We start from the raw sequence: 15,561 nt of genomic DNA, 5'->3' as shown, positions 1-15,561 counted from the left end.
GAAGCAGAGGGCCATCAACTCAATTCTTCACAACCCCTACTTCCTTGGGACCCCGGCAGGAGACAACCAGACTCTCATTGTTTTAAGGGTTTTAGCTGCTGATTTCTAGAGACACACACACACACACACAGAGCTGTTCCCATGCATAAAAATGCTCAGTTTCTTGCAGACAGGTTTTGACTCCTAACATGGCAAATGTTAGCCCCAAAAGGGTTCTGTCCTTTGCTTTGTTCACCTTGGGCATGAGCACCCTCTGCTCCCAACTGCCTTTGACTGGACTGTACTTTCACTGGGTGCCCTTCTGGCCTGGGCACCCACCCATCTGAGGTGATTGCAGCAGACACCTGTCTCACTGGGCCTCCAGTCCTGAAGGTACCATGTGGCCTCGGCAGGCTGGCTGCCCAGGAACCTGAGCCCCAGAGGTGTGGCCGTGATCTGGAAGTTACCTCCACCTCTGCCCACACTGGCCCTGAGCCCCCCACCCCTAATGGAGGTGCATGGGCCCAAACAAGCACTGCCCACAAGGGGGAGTGAGTTCTCCTGAAGGCCCGACAGTGGAGGGCACGTCAGTGTTCACCGTGGCTCGGCTCCAGAGGGCACAGGAAAGGGGCAGCCAACCAGAGAGGGACAGGATGATTTCTTGATGACACACTTCAGCTGCAGTCCCCCTCCCACCCCGAAACCCCCGGCCAAAGGAAATCAGTCTGCTCCTTTTAAGGGATATGAACACCTGGGAAATGTATATTTGGGGTCAAAGTGGGTTTTGTTGTTATTTAACTGGTTCCAAGGGCTGCTATAGGTTTGTTTTATCTTGTTTTTACTTCCTATGTTCCATGTAATTGCACTGAGCTGAGTATGTCTTTGAAGGAAGGGGAAAAAGAGTCATTCAGGTTTGTGGATCAGCAGGTAACACCTCAGAGCAATTCCACTAGGCAGAATTAGAGGACAGGAGGCAAGTTATTCATATGCCGCTTTATTTCTGTAAGGATACACTGAAACGTTAGATGATAATAGCTAATGACAAAATGTAGAAATGAGGCATCAGCTTCTCTAACCACTCCTACGAGAATGTTAATATGTACTGTCATTACATGTGTACTCTTGATGTCATCTCCTTATACTAGGTCATATAACAATGTGGATAGAATAGTCAGTGGGTGATCCTGCATCTCAGGTAAGCACTATGTGGAAATCCGGTTCTGCCTGTGAGGACGGCGGCCTCCCCACTGCCCCAGAGATCCAGCTAAGCTCTTGAGGAACAGTCCTAAGAATCACAAGAGAAGGGACTTGGCGGGCCTCTTTAACACACGGACAAAGACAACTACTATGTTACAAGGGATTCAACTTGGCGCTGTTTGGAAATGTCGTTGTATCCGTGTCAATGACAGGCCTGGCGCCTGCTAACCTACCCCTCTCGAGTTTTACGGTTAACTTCTGTAGGATGAATTTCAAAACTGCAGGAACATCTGAGGGGGCTAAAACATTTTCATGCAAGTCTCCAAACCCATAAACTATGTTGCTATTAATTAAAACAAAAAGATTGTTAATTAAAAAAAAACGAAGGACAGCTGGGTTAGTTTTGTTACGCTTCCAGAAGTATTTGCTGTGACGATGTTCTTCTGAAACAGGCTCGTTTTCTCAGATCTGCCTACACTTTCCAAATCACCTGCATGTTCCGTGCCTGAAAGTAGGAACGCTCAGGAAACACGCCACACGGGGGAGATCAAACGTTAGTACAGGGAAAAGGTCAGTTTAGAACTTACGGCTAAATTCGTATGTTAAATTTTCTGGAAATTCGTATTAGTCGTTTGAAAGCACAAAAGAACAGAAGGAAGGTTTTGATGAAGATAAACCATGCAATTCGGTAAGTTCTTTCCGCTCACAGAACAGGGTGAGCAGCCGAGTTGGAGCAGCCGCTGCAACTCTTGGGTGTCGTGCGACGACGACACGGTGGGTCCCAGCTGAGCCACGAGACGCATCTCAGTGGGGGCTTTATCTCTTAGGCTTCTCGCTTACATCACTAAGCAGCTAAATGGTCAGCACTTTTCTGCTCTATGATAAACATGCAGAAGAGTCAATCTAGCTAAGTGTTCCTTTTTTAACTGCAGCTGTCGAGAAATAAACTTTGCTGCAAAGTTGCGTTTTGCTAAATCCTAGTATGATCGCTGTGTGCCCTTACTTGAGTAATAACTGTAAAATGGGAGAAAAGACAGAAGGAGCAACTGTGAAGAGGTGAAAGGCCGCTCTTGCCCGATGGGTGGTGCAGGGCAGAGGGTGAGGACACAAGGAAGAAGACTCAAATTCCATTTTACAGGACAGGAGCCCCTGTCACTTTACAGCTTTTTGGCACAGTCGGGGCAATACACTTGCTCCTGATGGAAAACAAAGCGCTTGTTGGCCAGATTCACGGAGCACTTTTTGCAGTGGAAGCAGTAGTCGTGCCAGGATTGTCCTTCATAGGCCACCACACTGGAGCCTTTACCAAACCCTGTGGAGGAAACAAAAGCAAACAAGAACGACAGCTGAGTGGACACAGGTGGCAGCCAGGCCACCGCCTTGCCCGTTCACGAAGCCAACAAGCACATGGGGCGGCGTCCGCCCGGCCCCCCGCTCCACCGCACGCTGTCCCCCACGCCGCCGGGACCTGAGAAGATGCCAGAGCTCAGCCGAGGGCTCCCCTTCTTTCCAGAACCCACATTCCCCTGCCACCGCCATCGCCCTGTGACGCGCACCGACCTCCCAGCACAACCAGTGTCTTTGATTTAGGTCAGGGCCATGGCATCAAAGTGGCCACCAGGAGGCAAACTTGGGCTGTCGGTGGGGTGTGCACTTACCGGGCCTCGAGGAGCTGCTAAGCTTCGATTTTTTCTATAAAGAACCACCACCCACGAGGGACAAGTCCTCTCTCCACCCGGATGCCTGCCCCGGAGGTTGGCGCTGGGAAACAGGGTGAGAGGCAAGCGTTTCCCGTGGCACACTGGGGGCTTCCTAGCTTTAGAGACTGGGTGGCTCACTCTTGACACAGTCCTTTTCCCTGAGGATGGCAAAAGTCTTCTCAAATGTACATTTCAAGGCTCCCCGGGGAGATGGGAAAATTGGAGGCGGGGGAGAGGGCCCAGGGCACATGGACCGCGGCCGCGAGATGAGGAATGAAGTGATTAGCTTGGCTTCTGATCGCAAAAGACCTGCCCACTGGCACCTCTGAGCTAGCCTTCCGCTACGCTACGGGGTGCTGTCATCCCAGCTTCTCGCTCTCCAGCCTCCCTCCCCCTTCCCCTGCCCTCCCCTCCCCCAGCCCAGCCCACTCCTCTCCCCTCCCCCACCCCCTCCCCCCAGCATCCCCGCGCAGTGCCTGCCCGTGGCCGTGGGTCTCAGGCTCGTGGTCTCCAGCAGCATCATTAGTTAGTCGGCAGTAGTCAGGAAGTGTTCTGTGGTGCAAAGGCTAATCTGGCCTGGGGGAGAATCCAAACTATTTGGGGGCCTTTGGGACCACAATGACAGCGGGAGAGGGCATTCTTTGGGGCCTTTGTGGATGAAACCGACGACGTAGGAAAATGAGAGATGGTTACCATGCGCAAAACCTAGCCTGGCAGACTTAGCAAGGACTCTTTAGCCTACCAGTGATGGGGTTCTTGCATCCAGCACACTTCTTGGCCACAAAGTTCTTGTAGCAATCCACGCAGTAATACTGGTCCTCCACAGCGGTGAAACGCTGCCCAGCCAGCTTCTTAGAGCAGGTAACACACACAAAGCACTCGGCATGCCAGGGCTGATCCTGGTAAGTGATTCCTCCAGATGTGATGGCCTAGACCAGGGAGTGTAGCACCGGATTCAGATTCAACAACCATTTTGTTGAGTGCCTACTACGTGCCAGGCACTGTGCTGGGCGCTCTGGTCTACAATATCTCATTGAATCGCCACAACAGCCATGGGAGGCAGGGGCCATTATTATCCCCGAGTTACAGATGAAGACACTGAGGCTCACAGAAGGCGGGCCCCTGTGCGAGGTTACACAGCCACTAGGTGGAGGAGGCCAGCTTCCAGAGCCAGTGTGCCCCCGGACAGCCTGCCGTGGCCTGGGTGCTGATTTCTACCACCACAGCCTCCTCATCTGTAGAACGTGAATAATAATTCCTACGTCGCAGGGCTGTCGTGAGGATGGAATGGGATAGTGTGTGTGCAAGTGCTCTGCAAACTGTCAAACGCTTCTAGAAACACTGTCAGCACAGAACTCCCTTGACAACGTACCTTGTTGCACTTCACGCAGTGCTTGGCAAACTTGGTCTCGTGGCAAGTCACGCAGTAGAAGTCCTCCCCTTTAGGGAAGAAGCTTCCCGTCCCGATGACTTGCTTGCAGTTGCTGCAGGTGAAGCAGTCTTTGTGCCAGACGGTGCCCTTGTACTCCACATTCTGATCTCCTGCGGGGGGAAGCGAGGGGGTAGGCCCAGGCCGGTGCGCTGCAGGGGGCTGCATCCGCTGGGCGCCCCCAGCCCGAGGAGAGGGAATGCAGGCCCTGCAGTTCTTGGCCTCACACTTCCGGTTCGCCTCCCCGTGGGGGTTTCTCTACCGTGTCCTCCTCGTGGTCGGTCATGCCAACCCAGGCTCTGTCGGTAGGGGCCCCAGCCACAGTGATTTCAGGTTAGCTGCCTGAATGCCCACTGCCCGCCCCCGCCCCTCCGCGGATTCAGAGGTTCAACGGGGGTTCCCTGACCTGGAACCACACCCTAAGGAGGAAGCATGCTTCGATCACTTACTCTACCCACATGAGAAAGTGCTACATACTGTTCACTTCCTTCTCTTGCCACAGACCGTTCTCTCCATGTTCTGCAGTAGCCGAGTGTGTGCGTGTGTGCAAGCATATACGTGTACACATATATACGGGTATATATATGCGTGCACATATATGCTGAACTCTAGAAGCGGCTCACAGCGGCCTCGGCCCAATCACCACAAGCCACCCCACGTCACACCTGCCCTCAGGGCCTCCTCCCTGGCCGCCCTGGGGCTGAGTGTGGCCAGTACCTGCCACAATTGGCTTGAAGCACCCCTTGCACTTGGGGGAATCCTCCCGCGTGGTGCACTTGTTGCACAGGATCTTGTTGTCCTTGGCCACGAATGTCTCATTGGCCAAGGGGTGAAGGCATTTGGCACAGCGGAAGCAGGTGTCATGCCAGTAGCGGTTCTTGTAGTGCACCTCCTGGGAACCGAGCAGAGGGGGTGGGCTCTTTGAGTGAGGCCGGCACCAGGGCAGGAGCGGGGCTGCCCATGAAGGTGACACAGTCCCTTACACCCGGGGTGGGGGGCTGGCATCCCGTCCACGCCCCCCATCAGCCAACCAGGGACACCTGGGCAAGGAGGAGGAATGAGAGGGTGGCCGGGCCATGTCTCTCTCTCTCTCTCTCTCTCTCTCTCTGCAGAAAAAGCCTGCCGGCCCCGTCCCATCCCTGCGGGGCCCACCCCGCCGCTACCTTGGAGTCAGCGCCGATGGGCTTGCGGCACTCCACGCAGGTGTTGGCGCAGAACTTGTCGAAGCACTTCAGGCAGCAGTGGTGGCCGTCCTTCTGCACGTACTTCTTCCCCTGCAGGGAGTCCCTGCAGTAGTGGCAATCGAACTTCTCAGTCATGGTGCCCACCTTGTAGCTGGAGGGACCTGCGGGGGACACGTGGGCAGAACCAATGACCCACGGAAAGGTCAGTGAGCAGCCCGAGGGGCTCCCGGGGAGGCTGGCCCAGGTGCCAGGGCCACAGATCCTTCACCGGGACTCCTGTGATGAAGGCGCCCCGAGTGGAGCTCCCCAGGGGCCAGAAGACCAACAGCCAGGGAGTCCCCAGGGCCGGGGAGACAGTCCTGCTGGGACGTCCCGCTGTGCCGCTCCAGGGGACACGGGAGGTGAGGGAGGAGGATAGATGGCTTGGAGCTTGTGGTGGCCAGATGGGTTCTGGCGGGTGCAGTGGTTCTGAGCCACAGTGCGAATAGTCCACACACAAGACATGCAGCTGTGGGCAGTCTGTAGGCGGCAGCTCCCGGAAGGAAAGCCGCTCCGCCTGCCCGTTCCCAGGGGGCTGGCGGGAGGGAGCGGCCCAGAGCCTCTGCTTAAAGGGCCGCGTTCTAACACTGAGGCAGCACCGTCCCACCAGCCTCTGACCCTTCCTCTGTAACTTTCTCAGCACAGCACAGCACAGCACAGCACAGCATCCTCCGGAGGCATCACTCTCTTCCTAGCTGCAAAATTCAGTTCATCTAACAGAAACTGACCCTAGACGATGCTAGGCATGTAAGCAATCCTTATTAATTTATTCTAAATGTCTGCATTTATTTTAAATCTCATAGAACACTATTTAATCCCTGAAAAGATCCTAAAGAATTTTACCCAAGATAGTCTCCTGAATTTTGATGCCTGGGCAATCAGGCCACAGCGGATTTATTAAAATGGCACACTATGTGGGTGCTGGTCAGTTCTGCAACTGTGAATTATTTGTCACAGTGACATGCAGTTTTGTGACATGCCAAAATCAAATCCCCCTTCATTCATGCAAGTGAAGATCAATATAGTAAAATGACGTGTTACGATTTAGGACATCTGTTTTAAAAACTGCAATTTGAAAGTGTAATCTGGGGGAAAAATGACTTTTAAAAAGTGTTAGGCTGATGATTGTAAGAACCCCTTCCACTGCCTTCAGATGAACAAGTCCCCTTCCCCCGTCCCACGCGCCTGCAATCACAAGCACTAAGAAGCACTCTGCTAATCCTGCCACCAAAAAGGTGCCAAATGTGAGTTTCTATTAGCTCTCAACTTCTGTAAACATATGCTAATTTGTGTCTCTCTCCCTGAAAAAGAAACTTACACGAGTAAATAGATAGCAATTATTTAATTTGCCCAGGAAACAGGAGAACAGAGACTATTTTCTCTAACTACTCACAAACATGGTTATTGTGCGAGCAAACATCCCAGGAGTAATTTAGAGAGAAAGAAGGGGGTAAGAGAAAGGACCAGATGCCCAGTACTCACCGCAGCTCTTCCACTAACTGAATGGCCCCAGACTCTCACTTTGGGTCCCATTCCCAGGTTTTTTTATACAAACACATGTCCAAGTTGTTTGGATCCTGTTGCCATAGGCAACCAAACAGCAGAGTGAGCTAAGGAAACCACACCCTGTGTCTGAGCACTCGGCCTCCAGACAAGGGCAGGCAAGCAGCCCCCACCCCCAGACCCTCCTCTCCGCGCAACTGACAACTGAAGCAAAGCAGTGACATCCTTGTGCAAAGACACGTGCTGGGGACAGCTGGGTCATGGTTCAGAGATTTCTTGAGACTGCAGACTGGTTCTCACTGGCACTTCTGCCCCAAAAAGTAAACTGGGCTGTTCCTCTACATAACTGGGTTAGAAAGGAAAAGCAGAGCCACGATGAAACCAGCGTCTTTCCCCCTGGACCACGCGCTGTTTGTGGAAGGCAGCCTTTCAACCGTCTAGCCCCTGTGTGTACAGGAAGGAGTGCCTGTCACAGGAGAGAACGCTGAAAATCACTCTCCTTAATTCACTCTTGCTGCTCTTTCACATGTCACATAAAATCCTTGTCTTATTAGCTTTTCCATATTGAAATTGTGCACTCAACAAAGATTTACTTTCTTGTTAAGAGCTGTGCAGAGAAACCAAATAAATCTCCAGTAACAGTAAGTGCCAGGAAATTAAATTATCAGTGGCTCCTAAATGCCATTTGGCAGGAAACCAGCCCTTGTAAGATCAGACAGCACTGGCTTCCAGCGTGGCTACTGACCACGGCTGGGTTAGCCCTTCAGAGACTATCTTGGGCCTTATTTGAAAATCCCTCCTTCCCCCTTCCCAGTCTCTAGGTAGAATAAACGTCTGAACCCTACTCATTTTACTAGCACTCTCTTTTGAGGTCGTTCAAGGAAGAAACTGATTCTAAATATTTCTATATTAAAGTAACATACAGAGACCCACCTAAGGAGAGGTCTATCTTGTGGGATTTCTGAGTCCTCAGGTCCCACCAAAAAACCAAACCACCAGAAAACACCGTGAATTCTATTTAAAACGTTTTCAGAGGGTTTGGAGAGAAGGAAAGGCACTGCAGTTCACAGTACCAGACAGATCTTACCTGCCAAGTCTTTCCCACCTTTAAACCACGCACTTTCCAACCATTATTTACCAATGCCAAGCTCTGCACTGGTTATTTTCATAGTTTTAGAACACAACTCGCTCAGAGTTTCTAGGCATCCAGATGGTAACATAATCCATGGCTCACCATGAACATGGCAGTACCCGAGTGTGCTGAAGATGGAGTCGGTGACGCTGTTCACCACTCCATCACGCCTACCGTGCGGGGTTGTAAACCAAGCAGAAGGAAAAGTGACCCCCGGTCAACGGTACCACCAAGGACAGTCCGCTTGGTGTCTTTGAGCCCTAGCTTTAGGGAACATTGCTTTTTCCTTCTGTGGGGTCATCCCATACTCCCCAGCACTGTGTGCTTAAAGCCAAAGAGTCTCCATCCAGACGGAGAGACAGACTGCAAAGGGCATATCCTTTAGGAACAGATTTCCACAGCTGACTCAAGCCTTTTTCATGTGTGTGGAAACACTCATCTGTCAAGATAAAATAGGCACTTCTAGGAATGGAGGCTTCATTGCCTAAGAAGTAAACAGGCTGGAAATACCTAAAGCACGTTAACAGTGTCAACTTCGAATTCATGAACTTTAGTATTTTTTTGCAATAAATCCTATTAAGTGGAACTTTGGGCAACCTGAATGAGCTTACCTCGTGTTTTTCTAACCTTACAATTATTTGGTCCCAAACTATTTCAAACCTTCACACAGTGTGCTTAGGGGGGACTCGGAGTAATGTGTTCCTGTGATGAGAGTTACCACCTCACTTCGCATAAAATATGGACAGTGTGCACAGAGCAAATGTTCTGTTACTACTTATCTCTAAAGAGATTAACAACTCTAAGAAAACAGCTTACAAATGACAAAACTGAGACAGACAGGCAGCAAATACTCTGATTTGTAGGCTCCACCAAAACGAGCTACAGTTAAGATGTGACTTCACTAGGAGAGAAAAGCTCTACTTTCCTTTCTCTCCCTTTGTTAGAAATAAGAGAATAGAGGGAAAACGGAAGATGGCATTTCCCCTTCTCGTTTGGGGCATTCTTTACTCTTCATGAATCACATACACTTAGGTGTTTGTGTTTATCTCTTGGTGAATTTTTTTGTATCCCCTTAGCAATTTCTAAGTACCTGAAATATGAAACCTTTTAACCTTCCAAAACTTCCAGATATGTTCGCCTTGACCCGTTGCCATGATCTGCTTGCCTCCCTGCCTGTCTCTGCCCGGGACGCGTTTGCCCTAGGACAGCTCTCAGACTCCTCTTAGCTCACAGTGTGCCCTCATCCCTGTGTGGCAATGAGGTTTCTCTATCATAGGAAAGTTGGAAAATACCCTGGGAGCCCCAGGGGGCCTGATCCCAGGCCTCGGATACATGGGTCACACAGCTGGTGCCCGCTGACTGACAGGTGGAGATAAGTCACCATCATTAAGCTTCTAAAACCTCTCTTATTAAAAGCATTTTAAAACAAAGACTTGTTTCAGAAAAGCGGGGGGCAGCTCCTGTGACCCTAAGGTGCTGATGTCTAACTGACGCTCCTTATAGACTCAGCCAGTTAGAATGCAGTTGGAGACGTGACAGGGTGATCAAATTTTAGTATTTATTCCAAGATGGTAGCCTGACTTTCTTGCTATGCCTATTTCAAAAGACACATCATTCTTTACTTAATAAACAAGCTTCCTCTTTCAGAAAATTCCTGAACTACACTCAACATGGTGGTAGGGGCCTACAGAAACCTCAGTATCTCAATAAAAAGTGTTGGCTTTCTATTTAATCGCATACACATAGAAGAGACATAACATTGAAACATTTGGTTTTTTACTAGAAACCTCTCATCAGGGAGGATCCAATTTGTCTTTAATAATCTTCTTTCTGTTTTATATACCTTCTCTCATGTATTTCTTGCTAATATTCATTTCCCTCCCCTCCTATCCAAGTGGCTCAAAATAAGAAAATTTAAGGAAAAAAATGAATATTACAATTAAGTAGCATTTTTCTAACCAGGTGCTTTCCCCGAGTGGGATACTGTCCAGTGTAAACAATGAACTGCAACTCAAATGGGGGAAAATGTGGGTGATTCCTGGTCTGTTAACCGCTCAGTCCAGCACACCACTGTGCTCGTCACCCGGCGTGTGACCACGCAGCAGGCAGGCTTGTGCGGCAGAGGGGTGGACACAGCACACCGAGTCACAAAGGGCCCTCCCCTCCAGACCGACCGCGCGCAGAAGGCCACACTCAGGTCCCTGAGCCTGGGGACCGCACGTGGGCCCGGTGGTCGCTCGTGGTCACATGAAGCGCTAAACGCCCCGTCTCCCCATCGACTGGGCCTTCTGACCACATTTCGGCTGCTTCTGGAGCATCCCCAGTGCCTGTCCTGCCGGCCCACTGGTCCCATCCATCCCTGCCCAGGGAGGGCGTAGGGTCACACTCCCTGCGAAAGGCCAGAGGGTAAAGGAAGGAACCTAGAGAGCTCGGCAGACTGTCAGTGTCCCATCACAAGATGGTCAGGTCCTGTTCCTGAAACGTCCCGTCAGTATGCGGACGGTCCCTAAAAACGGACTGTGACCTCCCTGCTCGTCCATTTCAGGGCACAGTGGCTTCTCTCTGGGAGGTCCCCTCTCTCATCTGCTTCTGTGGACCTAGGAACCTAATGCAACACAAGATGACAGTTCTGGTTTTCAAAATCATCTGGAAGGTGTCAGAAATTTGTCTAATTTAGTCACAGTTATAGCCTCTGGATTTATATATCTAAGAATAATACCGGGATTTGGTACAATTTAAAAACCCAAGGTTGGGCGTGTCATAAATGTGTCCCCTTTGAAATACACTTCCCTATTCCGTCATTTAATTAGTAAATAAAATGGAGAATTACTTCACCAGTTAACACACATTCAAGGTCCACAGGAACAAGGGGTACAGCTGACTAGTTTGCGTGCACCCAGGGACCGGGGATATTGGCCAATGACCACAACCTTGGGCATGTGGGGCCATGTTTGTAAAATGGCTCTGGTGGGGGGGGGGTTCCCAGCTCTTGAACACCTGGGAACAAGGAAGACACTGCGTATTGATTCCTCAAAGCAGGACATTCCACTGCAGCACATTTGTTTTTTAAAGCAACAAAACAGAAATTTCCCAAAGTATTCCCATTGTTAATACATCGACACGCAATTACAAGTTTTCGAAAATAATTCTTCCAAAAGACTGCCGCTGATAATTACTCCGTCCCTTAATCTGACAGCTGGGAGATGGGGCAAAGTGCCCGGTTGCTAAGAAAGGGCTGTTACTCAGGCAGCGGGCAACAGGGCCACAGCGACATTCCTGGCTGCGGAGCCGAGAGGGGCAGCAGGCTGACTCTGGAGAACTGGGCTCTGTGGGGAAACTGGCCTCTCTTCAGTCCTTCGGCTCCTGTCCTGAGGAGTCTTGTCCATGGCCAAAGGGCTTCCTCAATGTCAGGTTATAAAACAAGTGGTAATCATGGTCTAGAGTCTGAACTTTGCCCCCCTTTCTGGTAAGAACAATTAAGAACCTATATCTCATATCAAAAGGATCACTGCTTCAGGAAGACTAAAAACATGGTTCAGAAAAGAAGATGTGGTTATGTCAGTATGGAATTTCATTAGTTCTAAATCTTCCTCCTTCCAGCTCAACATTCGACTGACCTTTTCTAAACACTTTAAATTCCGCTTAAAGCACTGTCAAAATGAAGACTTGTATCTTACAAATAACAAAAAAAAATTCCTAACAGCAACAAAGAAAACCTCTTTCCTCTCACACAGTCTTTCACAGCTTCATACGATGTCCTGGAAAATGTACAATACAGTAATATATTTAAATATTTAAAAAAATAAGCCACTCAAACTGCTGATTTCATTTGAGGTAAGGATAATCTTTTGTCTGAGAAACGGCATTAGAAGAAGGCAAAGACAGAACAGAGACAAGCTGTGACTTATTTACTATTTAGACAAGACGAAAATCATTTCATCAAAATTATCGACAAAGGATGGATTCACTGCCTGAATAAAACTGTGCTCGACAGAAGATAAAGAACAGAAGCTTTTACCTGAGTGTCTATGGGAAGCCATGGCTCAGAGACCAAGTTCAGGAGCAGCACCTAGTATCAATCTTCCCTCGACCCCAGCTGATAAGGCTGTGGCTCAGTTGTGAACATACATTTAAGGGGAAGCGGCTAACACAAAAATAACCGAGAGCAGATGGCCCACCCCTCCCCAGAGATCACAACCTTAATCCCACTAGAAAATTCTTAACCATTTTAGGTGATCCCAGGGAGAAGAATAGGACCCAGTAAAAATACCAAACACTACATATAAATACCTGTGGGGCTACTCAGCATCCAAATTAGCTCCAGAGCCAGAGAGGCCACATAGAAAGTGATCCCTGTACCGGAATAAAATTTGGACTCAGCTCTGGCATACCTTAACGCTGAGCCACCCTCATTAGTCCACTTTATATGCCTCAAGAGCTTGCATTCGGTCCGCTGAAGAATTCGTTTTTTGTGCTGCGAATGATAAAAGTAACTATAAGAGAGACTTACGTTACCAGAGTAATTAAAAGGGAGGAGACTCTACGAACGTAGAGCTGGAGAGCATGATCTCTGTGTTCCTGGGACTGTACCAGAGATTAGCAGAATACTGGAAAGAGCCATTCCAGCCTCACATCTCCCGGAGGCAGAGGGAGCAGGGCAGGACAGAGAGACAGACGCGCGCTGCCTATTATGTCCGGGGAGATGCTCTGTCCCACAAACACAAGCTCTTTTTTTCACTGTCAGGGTCAATAAAAGTAAAAACATCCACAAAACCATGGCGACCTGGCCTGTGGTCACAGCTCAACTGGCTATCCGATGGCTGGAGGCCGGTAGTCAGGACAGAGCTTTGGGAAAGGGCCCTCTAGCCCTGCCCCATCCCCCTCCGGCCTCCTCGCTGGCCCTGTGCCCTCCAGATGCCCCCACCTTGGGGTCCCCCAGCAATTCCCGCAGCACAGAGCCTCCATGGTCGCTCCTCTGCTCCTTTCAAGTCTTTGCCCCAAGCACTTTCTCAGCACAACCATGCTCCCGGGCCCCGCCCTCTCTACCCTCTTCCCAACTGGTTCCCCACAATAACTATTTTCTGAAAACATGAATTAAAAAGATGCAAAAAGCGTGACTGAAGCCTCATAACACCGAAACACAATTCCACCTGGAACCCTAAAATGGCTCCACCATTGAACTGCAAGGGAAGTAGACGGCCTTGACTCTGGGTCAGGCAGCGGGCTGGGAACCTCACTACCGCTGTCTTGTCTAGCGCGCATCGCTGGTTCCAGGCCTGTTCCCGCATCTTCCCCAGCAGCCTGCGGCCGAGGGCTGGGCTTCACTCGTCCTCCTACTTACTCACAGCAGCCAGCAGGGAAGCAATACATGCTTCATGGATGGATTCATGGATGGATGGATGAAAGTTTCAAGATTCTTATGCTCTTCAAACGTTTAATGAAAAGTCATTCTAAAAGAGAGCTGAAACTGTCAGTAACTTCTAGTTCGCTGGGAAATGACATAACAACGAAAGGCAGGATGTCACCAGCAGATTTATGAGATGTTAATGTCAAAAAAAAAAAAAAGAAAGAAAAGCCTGGGAAAAGAAAGGAAATGGCACTGTGCTCGCCCCTTGCCTCCCTGGTCTCTTTCTTATCTAGGCTGGCCGCACTACGCAGGGAGATTGGCCCACTTGAACAATGCTGCACCCCTAAAGCAAACTTAAACTTTTCACCCAGAGGAAATGCTTTTACTTTATGAAATGATTAACCTTTACAAACCCTAAGTTTGGGATTTTAGTGCGGTATATTTTTAGGTAGAGCTAAGGTATTTTTAAACGCCCCTCCTGCTCTCCTCCAGGAAGTCAATCCTGGTTTCCTGCCACACATCAGGAGGTGGCCTCTTGGAACAAGGAGAGTAGTTTCTTAGCTGGCTGACCACTTGCGAAGTTAGCCAAAAAAACCTAAATCTATTTTGCCTGGAACACACGGGAAAACACAAAAACTAGCCAATTACTTTCTGACCATTAATTAACGAGTCAACTCTGACAAGTGAGTGTGAGCTGGGAGCATTTATCCCACAATTCATACTGACTAGGTTAACCCTGCCTTCCTAGAAACTTCGTGAGGCAGGACCACTGCCTGCTCTGACATGTGTCCCTACTGCCCCTGTCCTCGAGTCACAAAACTGCATCTTTCACAAAACCGAAACAGAGAAGGCCCTTTGTGAGGTGACAAAAATCAATTTCTAAGTCAGAAGAGCTGATAGGTTTGTCGTGTCTTTTTGATCAGTGCTTCCGAAACCTTGACGGTTACTTAGCAGACACGGGAACAGTCACTGGTTTCATCAGCAACTGAGCCACCTTCGTTACACACTTAACAGTACGACGTGTGATAACGTCCTTAATAATCACTGCACTGTTGACACAGCGCCTTTACATACTACCGGTGGAGCTGGCTGGTGTTTGATGAACAAATCTCTTCAGCGTCTGAAGGCCATGTTTCAGGCCTTCCAGCCTCTCCCACTCTAGTCAACATGAGGAGGATTCTTCAGTGAGTGCTGGGCATCAAAATGCCTAAGCTCCTTCCTGCATGCACACTTCTAAGAACCGTTCACTTCAGAGGTTATCTACACACTCTTGTCTTCCAACTATTCTGCACCAAACCTACCTTTGGCTCCACCTGTAGATGATACCACCTCCCCATCCACTCCTTTATTTTATAAGATGAATACAGTTTTGCTGGTCACAAAGAGTAAGAGACGAGGGGAGGGTGTAGCTCAGTGGGAGAGCATAGGCCCAGCACGCACAAGGTCCCGGGTTCAGTCCCCAGCGCCTCCATTGAATAAGAAATAAAAGACAGTCCTTCCTTCGCAGTCTACCCAGATCAATACACAAAAGTGAGTCCCGTGCAAGCCACAGCACGGTAGGTGGAGGCTACCAGACAGGTACAAAGTGGCACTGAGGTCTGTCACAGGCAGAGAGCATATCAGACAAGACCTGATGGCTGGGATGACAGGTGACCTGGTCCCTGAAGAATGAGGAAGATGGTGGCACACAGAGGAGGGGAGAGGGATTCCAAGAAAAGGTACCAGGTGAGCAAAGGTCCGAGAACAGAGCTGCTCCAGAGGCAGGACGGTGCGGGGGTGGCGTGGGCTGAGGAAGCCACTCTGCGGTCGGTGCAGGGGAGGCTGAGAGCGGCCCGGCTCTCACAGGAGGGGAGTCCGCTGGACGGGAACCGTGCTGGGCTGGCTGAGATGGCGGGGCCACCGGCTGGATGAGAGCAAACAGGACAGTGGGCCCAGAGCAGAAAGGAGAGATGGAAGGGACACTGCAGGGCAGGGTAGCGTGGAAGGATGGCTCAGAGGGATGCAAGGGGAAGGGGCTGCGATCCCTCTGAGGTGGTGATTCTGGGCGGTCA

The 15,561-nt window shown here is 50.0% G+C and overlaps 1 protein-coding gene across 8 annotated transcripts in view; it reads right to left on the bottom strand.

Annotated features, from left to right (window-relative positions):
• Nucleotides 1-957: 957 nt before the first annotated feature.
• FHL1 (four and a half LIM domains 1) overlaps nt 958-15,561 on the bottom strand; it is a 54,698-nt gene continuing 40,094 nt past the window's right edge. For 4 of the 8 annotated variants that reach the window (XM_072955968.1, XM_072955971.1, XM_072955970.1 and 1 more), the window contains exons 3-8: nt 5,469-5,650; nt 5,023-5,197; nt 4,249-4,418; nt 3,619-3,805; nt 2,835-3,034; nt 958-2,488 (exon numbers count right to left, since the gene is read on the bottom strand). In XM_072955968.1, coding sequence (XP_072812069.1) covers nt 2,405-2,488; nt 2,835-3,034; nt 3,619-3,805; nt 4,249-4,418; nt 5,023-5,197; nt 5,469-5,624 — 972 coding nt within the window. In that variant the 5' untranslated portion in view covers nt 5,625-5,650 and the 3' untranslated portion in view covers nt 958-2,404. Of the gene's footprint in view, nt 2,489-2,834; nt 3,035-3,618; nt 3,806-4,248; nt 4,419-5,022; nt 5,198-5,468; nt 5,651-7,010; nt 7,047-12,181; nt 12,328-15,561 lie in introns of those variants that run through there. The other 4 variants (XM_006212143.4, XM_015246013.3, XM_006212144.4 and 1 more) reach the window with 4 other exon arrangements.

Source organism: Vicugna pacos, chromosome X, assembly GCF_048564905.1.
Source record: "Vicugna pacos chromosome X, VicPac4, whole genome shotgun sequence".
Lineage (NCBI taxonomy): Eukaryota > Metazoa > Chordata > Mammalia > Artiodactyla > Camelidae > Vicugna > Vicugna pacos.
Note: the sequence above shows the minus strand (reverse complement) of the source record. Positions and strands in the feature narration are given on the sequence as shown.